We start from the raw sequence: 9,784 nt of genomic DNA, 5'->3' as shown, positions 1-9,784 counted from the left end.
GTCTGTGTTTTATTAATAGAGATAAGAGTCATGTCATATGACCTCCCAGAATCCTCCTCACCTCTCCGGTCAGGTCTGTGTTTTATTAATAGAGATAAGAGTGATGTCATGTGACCTCCCAGAATCCTCCTCACCTCTCCGGTCAGCAGGCAGATGATCTCCAGGGTGAGGTTTAGTACCTTCTCAGTCATGTGACTCCAGTCCTCCTCCATCCTCATTCATGGGATCTAGAGAAGGATAGAGGATATATATATATATATTACCGTAAATGTAGCACATAAATGTTTATAGTTCAAACATTAAAAAAATATCTCCAATAGAAAAGTCCATTCAGTGCTGATCCACACAAAGGAGTGTATAAAGGGGTCCGCCACCAAGAAAGAAGGTTCACACCGACCCTTACCACAAAAGATGGACCACTTAATCAAAAGTAGCCAAATGCACTTCATGAGGATACTTTAACTCCAATTTCCCATACATGGGGTATGATTGAGCCCTTGAAACCAAACACGATCCACCTCAAGCAGGAATTCACCACACCAACATACGGGAATGGGCAAAAAAGAAACTTCATTGCGCAGTATTACTCTCATGTCTGTGTCTCAGCCTTAGATATATACAGTATATAAATGGGGAAATGTTCTCACTCTGAATGGGTTAATCTAGGTTTTCACACTATATATGTGTGTATCATCATCTGCTGGAGATAAAAGACGTCACAGTGACTATGGAGGAAGAGGACGGACATGACGGGGTTACTGGGTGTAAATAGAAAATAAGATCTTATTACCTCCTCTGCTGCCACTTCCAGCAATGTCTTCTCTTTTATTGCTCCCAATTCACCTCTCACCCGGAACTTCCTGTCTGTACGTGACATCACTTCCTGTCTTCCATAGAGACGTCCTGTCTGGGTAGAAGCGAGATCACCATCTTGTGGAGCTCAGAGGAACTGCGTCTCGTAGTGTTTTAGACACTCGGCTTTGAGGGTTGTTTCCTGCATTTTCCGAGTTTATTGACGAAAAAATGTATGATAAAAAAAGGGACAAAAACATAACTTGAAAAATTAAATAGGTGTGACAGATCACCAGCTCACCCCTGGTGTGGAGTGGGGGATCCCAGAGTCAAGAAAAGACTAGAAGAAAATTACTAAGGTAAGGGAAGTATAGGGACTCCAAACGGAAACACACAGCGGTGTAGCTATCAAAATGGTAACGTTTATTAGTACAAAATGTTATCAAAAATACCAGAAACCTTCACCACACCATAATAAAAACTATTTGTGACAACGTTGTCAGAAAAAAAAATTAAAAGAAAGTACCCGGGCTCTCATTCATTACCCACTGACAAGCATACAGCTAGCTTTAGAAGCAAATAGAAATTAAACACTTAGGGCCAGATTCAGAAACAACTTACGGCGGCGTATCTCCAGATACGCCGTCGTAATTTCAAATCTGCGCCGTCGTATCTTTACGCCGATTCTCAAAGGCAGATACGTTGAAAAAATAGGCTTCCTCCGCCGACGTAACTTGCATACGCCGGCGTATAATTGTGTGCAATTTTACGCTGGCCGCTAGGGGCGCTTCTGTAGATTTTCCGCGTCGAATATGCAAATGACCTAGATATGCCGATTCAGAAACGTACGTGCGCCCGGCGCATTTATTTACGTTGTTTACGCAAGGCTTTTTTTCGGCGTAAAGTTACCCCTGCTCTATGAGGCGTTGCCAATGTTAGGTATGGACGTCAGAACAGCGTTGAATTTTTCGCATTTTACATTGTTTGCGTAAGTCGTCCGTGAATGGGGCTTGGCGTAAGTTACGTTCACGTCGAAAGCATGGAGTATTTGCGGCGTAATTTTGAGCATGCGCACTGGGATACGTCCACGGACAGCGCATGCGCCGTTCGTAAGAAGCGTCATTTACGTGGGGTCACGAGTAATTACCATAAAACACGCCCACCTCTTCCACATTTGAATTGGGCGGGCTTACGCCGACCAATTTACGCTACGCCGCCGTAACTTAGGACGCAAGTGCTTTGTGAATACTGCACTTGCCTCTCTAAGTTGTGGCGGCGTAGCGTAAATAAGATCCGCTACGCCCGCACAAAGATCCGCTCATGTCTCTGAATCCCAAGGGCTAGCTAAGACGGCCCAGGGCTCATAGAGATGATGCATAGACCATGCTGCCCCTAGAGGCCAATATAATATATTTAAAAAATATGCAGCACTCAGGCCACTCAGCTGATGTCTCCTTCAGACTGCCTTTCATTAGACAAACGACCCTATGCAGCAATTCAGTCAGAAACACTCCGATCGGAATATGAAAAAGAAAAAAGAGAGAGGACAAGCCTCATAGCACAATACTGTGATGACTAGAGGGATGTACAAGATAATACATCGACGGTGTACCAACTCACACATCCGCCGATACACACAGGCTCAGAGTTAGGAAAAAAGCTGCCGCTCAGTGCGATGGTCTCCTCACAAGGATGTATTCCCGTCACATAGGCTCCTCCCCCACGCGTTACGCCACTCGTCACGTGGCTTAGTCATGGGAGACCCATGACTAAGCCATGTGACGAGTGGCGTAACGCGTGGGGGAGGAGCCTATGTGACGGGAATACATCCTTGTGAGGAGACCATCGCACTGAGCGGCAGCTTTTTTCCTAACTCTGAGCCTGTGTGTATCGGCGGATGTGTGAGTTGGTACACCGTCGATGTATTATCTTGTACATCCCTCTAGTCATCACAGTATTGTGCTATGAGGCTTGTCCTCTCTCTTTTTTCTTTTTCATATTCCGATCGGAGTGTTTCTGACTGAATTGCTGCATAGGGTCGTTTGTCTAATGAAAGGCAGTCTGAAGGAGACATCAGCTGAGTGGCCTGAGTGCTGCATATGGGATTAGTCGGTTAACCCATTATGAACTCACTGCTTTTTCATTATTATTCATTCATAAGTGTTGTTGTTTTCTAATTTATGTTTACACTATTCACTGAATTGAATATGATTATCACTCACTATATTGTACTAAATCAGCACTAGTTGATATTAGCGCTATCTTCACTTTTTACATATTCATTAATTGGTTTTGTTCACCCTTTTGATACGCAGCTTTTATTATTTAATTATTTCTGTTGATTATTTTTCCTTCATATTAGTTTATTTGGTAGCGCAGTAGTACCACTTTTTTTTAATATAATATATTACAACGACTACTGCTTGGCAATATCTCATTGGACAGGAGGTAGGTGGGTGTGGTTACGAGTGGGTGTAAATGTTTGTGCAAAAAGTACACACAAAAAGAGAGATCGGTCTCTTTCGCTCCTGGCCTGCTGGTGAGATGGATATTGGCTTGGGCCTAAGCCATGAGGCTCAGGCCCTCTTTTGCCATCCAGATGAGACTATGTCTAGTGGATTGTGATAATTTTTTTTGATATTCTGCTGTTTAGTGTTTGTATATTCCTATTTTCTTGGGAAATAAATGAAAGCTATTGTTTTACTAAGTAGTGTGTCTACTTTCATAGATATGTAAAAGAAAGAGAAATAAATTGTGCTTGTCTAAACAAACAAATAATAAGCTGCTACACAACAATGTGACACAAATTGGACAAGTGACGAGTAAAAATGTAGCGCTAGTGGTAATAGGAACACTCAATATCATATATGGAGTGATTAAAAACACATATAAACTGAAATTCATAAGAATAAATGTGCAGTGAAAAAACAATGTGCAAATAAGTGTCCATCAATATATGTGGATAAACATTGAAAAACATAAAACCACGTGGATCATCATGGAAATAGATATTCCTCTCGACCACTTGAAATAGATGGAATAGATCAGCGACAGCAGATCATAAAGGCATGGAATGTCTCATGCAGAATATCAAAAAAAAATTATCACAATCCACTAGACATAGTCTAGTGGTGATGGTGATGTGGATGGAGGTGGTGATGGTGATGTGGTTGGAGGTGGTGATGTGGTTGGAGGTGGTGATGTGGATGGTGATGTGGATGGAGGTGGTGATGTGGATGGAGGTGGTGATGTGGATGGAGGTGGTGATGGTGATGTGGATGGAGGTGGTGATGGTGATGTGGTTGGAGGTGGTGATGGTGATGTGGATGGAGGTGGTGATGGTGATGTGGATGGAGGTGGTGATGGTAGCCAAATTGGGTAGTCAGAACAAGCCAGGAAATCAGGAAGCCAGAGATCAGCATAGTCAGAGGCAGCAGACTGGATCAGGAACCAGAAGGGACGTGGTGAGGTGGAGGTGGTGATGGTGATGTGGTTGGAGGTGGTGATGTGGTTGGAGGTGGTGATGGTGATGTGGATGGAGGTGGTGATGGTGATGTGGATGGAGGTGGTGATGGTGATGTGGTTGGAGGTAGTGGTGATGTGGATGGAGGTAGTGGTGATGTGGATGGAGGTGGTGATGTGGATGGAGGTGGTTATGTGGATGGAGGTGGTGATGGTGATGTGGATGGAGGTGGTGATGGTGATGAAGGTGGTGATGGTGATGTGGTTGGAGGTGGTGATGTGGATGGAGGTGGTGATGTGGATGGAGGTGTTGATGTGGATGGAGGTGGTGATGGTGATGTGGATGGAGGTGGTGATGTGGATGGAGGTGGTGATGTGGATGGAGGTGGTGATGTGGATGGAGGTGGTGATGGTGATGGAGGTGGTGATGGTGATGAAGGTGGTGATGGTGATGTGGATGGAGGTGGTGATGGTGATGAAGGTGGTGATGGTGATGTGGTTGGAGGTGGTGATGTGGTTGGAGGTGATGATGATGTGGATGGAGGTGGTGATGGTGATGTGGTTGGAGGTGATGATGATGTGGATGGAGGTGGTGATGGTGATGTGGTTGGAGGCGGTGTTGGTGATGTGGTTTTAGATGGTGATGTGGTTGGAGGTGGTGATGGTGATGTGGATGGAGGTGGTGATGGTGATGTGGATGGAGGTGGTGATGGTGATGTGGTTGGAGGTGGTGATGGTGATGTGGATGGAGGTGGTGATGGTGATGTGGATGGAGGTGGTGATGGTGATGTGGTTGGAGGTGATGTGGTTGGAGGTAGTGGTGATGTGGTTGCAGGTAGTGGTGATGTGGATGGAGGTGGTGATGTGGATGGAGGTGGTGATGTGGTTGGAGGTGGTTATGTGGATGGAGGTGGTGATGGTGATGTGGTTGGAGGTGGTGATGTGGTTGGAGGTGGTGATGTGGATGGAGGTGGTGATGTGGATGGAGGTGGTGATGTGGATGGAGGTGGTGATGGTGATGTGGATGGAGGTGGTGATGGTGATGAAGGTGGTGATGGTGATGTGGTTGGAGGTGGTGATGGTGATGTGGTTGGAGGTGGTGATGGTAATGTGGATGGAGGTGGTGATGTGGTTGGAGGTGGTGATGGTGATGTGGTTGGAGGTGATGATGATGTGGATGGAGGTGGTGATGGTGAGTTGGTTGGAGGTGATGATGATGTGGATGGAGATGGTGATGTGGTTGGAGGCGGTGTTGGTGATGTGGTTTTGGATGGTGATGTGGTTGGAGGTGGTGATGTGGATGGAGGTGGTGATGGTGATGTGGTTGGAGGTGGTGATGTGGATGGAGGTGGTGATGGTGATGTGGATGGAGGTGGTGATGGTGATGTGGTTGGAGGTGGTGATGGTGATGTGGATGGAGGTGGTGATGTGGATGGAGGTGGTTATGGTGATGTGGATGGAGGTGGTGATGGTGATGTGGTTGGAGGTGGTGATGGTGCGGAGGAGGAATTACGGGAGGAATGATAGACAGGTCTATGAAGTGATGGACTTATCATTGGAGTCTACTACAGACGTCCTGAGATTTATGAGAAGGGGGAGGAGTCGACTGTTCCAACAACTACAAGCCGGTAAAACCAAACTACTAAGACAGAAGATTAAGACTAAAACTAAAACCTACAGGATGGGCCTTACTTGTAGTGTTAGAAAAAGGAATAAAGGAAAGGAAAAGAACATTTCATCATACAGAGCTAAAGGAAGACATTTATCAATCCACTCACAAAAAATGTCATGAGTTTAAGAACATAAATGTTTCATTTTCATTTGTTTCATGTTAAAAAATATCAAACAATGACAAGTTCTGATCATCGTGAAAAACATCTCCCACACTCAGGGCAGAAAAACAGAAAATTTCCATAATTTTCCTTTCCTGATGGGCTCCATGGCAGCATACATTTGGGTAGCTTTGCCCTCGCTCCTACCCCATAGGACCCCGTCCTTATAAATTTTTGCTCAGTGCCAGAGGCTGCGTTGCGTAACTAACCTACTCATGACACTGGGAGGGAACTCCTGCTACCATGAAGCCCATCAGGAAATAAAAATTAAGGTAAGTATCTGATAGGAAATTTTCCATTTTCTTGACATGGCAGAATACATTTGCAAACTAACTAGCGCAAAAAACAAGAATGAGATGCCAAAAAATTGTAAAAATGGTACAACTGGTAAACATAGTCAAAACAGCCAGGGTTTGGTAGCCAAATTGGGTAGTCAGAACAAGCCAGGAAATCAGGAAGCCAGAGATCAGCATAGTCAGAGGCAGCAGACTGGATCAGGAACCAGAAGGGACGTCAGCCAGGCAAGTCTTCAACAGGAACACATCAGAGAGTCTCTAGATATGTTGACCATGGCGAAGGCACATGAGATCTGATCCATGCAGATTAAATAGCCAACAAGGCTGACTGACTAACAGGATAGGATCATAAGGTCAGTCACTGTAGAATGATGAGTGCTGGCAATTAATCGACAGCTGAGAAGCCTGAGATCAGAGAAGGGAGGACCAAGCCCAGCCCTGACAGCCCCATGACGTCAGCCAGTTAAGTCTTCAGCAAGACTGACTGACAAACAGGATATCATCACCAGTGTAGTCACTGTGGAATGGTGAGTGCTGGCAATTAATCGACAGCTGAGCAGTCTGAGCTCAGAGAAGGGAGGACAGAGCCCAGCCCTGACACCCCATGACTAAGCTCCGGGGAGGCAGAGTGAAACGCGTTGGGGGCATAGCCTGGTCGGAGTCCAGGCTGAGGTTGCCAAGGTTCAGTAGCCAAATCGGGTAGTCAGAACAAGCCAGGAAAATAGGAAGCCAGAGATCAGCGTATTCTGAGGCAGCAGACTGGATCAGGAACCAGAAGGCACGTCAGCCAGGCAAGTCTTTAACAGGAACACAGCAGAGAGTCTCTAGATATGTTGACCATGGCGAAGGCACAGGAGATCTGATCCAGGCAGATTAAATAGCCAACAAGGCTGACTGACGAACAGGATAGGATCATCAGGTGAGTCACTGTGGAATGATGAGTGCTGGCAATTAACCGACAGCTGAGAAGCCTGAGATCAGAGAAGGGAGGACCAAGCCCAGCCCTGACAGCCCCATGACGTCAGCCAGGCAAGTCTTCAACAGGAACACAGCAGAGAGTCTCTAGATATGTTGACCAAGGCGAATGCACAGGAGATCTAATCCAGACAGTTTAAATAGCCAACATGGCTGAATGACGAACAGGATATGACCATCAGGTGAGTAAAAACGCATTGGGGCATGGTCTGGTCGGAGTCCAGGCTGAGGTTGCCACTCCATTCATTGCAGTAGGACACCATAGATGAGCGACTTCTAGGGGTCGCCCTTCCTTCCTTGTTTCAACATAGCACTTAGCCAACAGAAACCTTATGGATAGATACTAACTATAAGGCAGCCAGACGATCCCAGAGGTAGGAACAGCAGAGCACACCATCATGCTGGCCACACTTCAGAGGTCACCCGACCTGGTGCAACTGCTTGGCAGAACTTCCATTATTACAGGTGTCAATCTTCTGCACATGTGTGCCATTCACCCCCTGCTAGCTGGGGACTCTGACTACTGGTGCCATCTCGGAAACTTCTGCACACCACGAGGTGCTCCCAATATCCACATCAGACCCCGGCCACCACATTTTCCAAAAGGTAGGAAACTTCATACGAAATTATTCTATAAGTGAGAAGGACAAATAAGGAATGGGGCCTCTGGCTCTGCCTGAAAATGTATGGGGTCCTATGGAGTAGGAGCGAGGGGGGGGCTACCGAAACGTATGCTGCCACCATGGAACCCGTTAGGAAAATAGCTTCACCCGTGCAAGGCATATCTGATATAAAGTAAGACTGGATTTTGTTTAAAGCATTTTCCACACTAAGAACAGGAATGCGTCTTCTTACCTACGTCTTCTTATCTACGTGAGACCTCTGATGTGTTTTAAGATTGGACTTGAGTGAAAAACATTTCCCGCATTCGGGGCATGAATACGGCTTCTCCCCCGTGTGAGATCTGTAATGTCTGACCAGCTCTGATTGATGAAAAAAACTTTTCCCGCACTCAGAACAGGAAAGAAGCTTCTCACCTGTGTGAGATCTCTGATGCGTTTTAAGTTGGGAACTCTGTGAAAAACACTTCCCACACTCAGAGCAGGAATACGCCCTCTCACCTGTGTGAAATTTTCGATGTTTATTAAGGTATGATTTCTGTAAAAAACACTTCCCGCACTCAGCACAGGAGTATGCCTTCTCCCCCGTATGAAACTTTTGATGTTTATCAAGGTCTGATTTCTGTAAAAAGCATTTTCCACACTTAGGACAGGAATACGGCTTCTCACCCGTGTGAATCCTCTGATGTATATTAAGATAGAACCTCTGTGAAAAATATTTCCCGCACTCAAGGCAGGGATACGGCTTTTCCCCCGTGTGGGTTCTGTGATGTCTGACTAGTTGTGATTTATGGGGGAAACATTTGCCGCATTCAGAACAGGAATGAAGTTTCTCACCCGTGTGAGACTTCTGATGTGTATAAAGGTGGGAACTCTGTGAAAAACATTTCCCGCACTCAGGGCAGGAATACGCCTTCTCACCCGTGTGAGTTCTTTGATGTTTTACAAGGCCTGACTTTTGCATAAAACATTTTCCACACGCAGAACAGGAATGCGGCGTCTCACCTGTGTGAGACCTCTGATGTGATTTAAGATAGTACTTCCGTGAAAAACATTTCCCGCACTCAGGACAAGAATACGGCTTCTCACCTGTGTGAGATTTGTAATGTGTGACCAGTTCTGATTTACGAAAAAAATATTTCCCGCACTCAGAACAGGAATGAATCTCCTTACTTGTGTGAGATCTTTGATGTACAGAAAGATCCAATTCAGAACTAAAACTTTCCCCACATTCAGGACAGGGAAATGTCTCCTCCCCCTGGTTCCTGGCACCACCCCTCACAGTACGAGGTTGCTCAGAGTCGGAGGGATTCCATGGTCTATCCACACTGTGAAGTCCTCCATCCATAGTGGAGCTCATTGTCTTTTCTCCTCCACAATCTCCTGTGATGTCCTCATCTTCCATTTTACAAGCTGGAGATAAAGTGAGACGATCCTTTGAGGGTTTCTCCATGGCGGGTCCTGGAAAAATAGAAAAACATCATCAATGGATCTGAGAGGGTTAGTTCACTTCCATCAAGATTCCATCTGGATCAGGTAGATATGAGTGAGGAGATGTTCTCTGTGGAGGTTCCAACCAGCTGGGACTCTTCCCCCCATCTCTTTCGCTCCTGGCCTGCTGGTGAGATGGATATTGGCTTGGGCCTAAGCCATGAGGCTCAGGCCCTCTTTTGCCATCCAGATGAGACTATGTCTAGTGGATTGTGATAATTTTTTTTGATATTCTGCTGTTTAGTGTTTGTATATTCCTATTTTCTTGGGAAATAAATGAAAGCTATTGTTTTACTAAGTAGTGTGTCTACTTTCA

At 45.7% G+C, this 9,784-nt stretch overlaps 1 protein-coding gene across 1 annotated transcript; it reads right to left on the bottom strand.

The window, feature by feature from the left end:
- Positions 1–7,136: 7,136 nt before the first annotated feature.
- Positions 7,137–9,460, bottom strand: LOC120909627 (oocyte zinc finger protein XlCOF6.1-like). Its single transcript, XM_040321382.1, has one exon. It carries the CDS (start codon positions 9,428–9,430, stop codon positions 8,213–8,215), a length of 1,218 nt encoding a protein of 405 aa, XP_040177316.1. The 5' UTR covers positions 9,431–9,460; the 3' UTR covers positions 7,137–8,212.
- Between the last annotated feature and the right edge of the window lie 324 nt (positions 9,461–9,784).

The sequence above is a fragment of the Rana temporaria genome, chromosome 8 (genome assembly GCF_905171775.1).
Source record: "Rana temporaria chromosome 8, aRanTem1.1, whole genome shotgun sequence".
Lineage (NCBI taxonomy): Eukaryota > Metazoa > Chordata > Amphibia > Anura > Ranidae > Rana > Rana temporaria.
This window is presented reverse-complemented; position numbering and strand designations above follow the sequence as displayed.

What these genes read in the sequence shown, in the direction of transcription:
- LOC120909627 (XM_040321382.1), bottom strand. Translation starts at nt 9,430, where the DNA reads ATGGAGAAACCCTCAAAGGATCGTCTCACTTTATCTCCAGCTTGTAAA.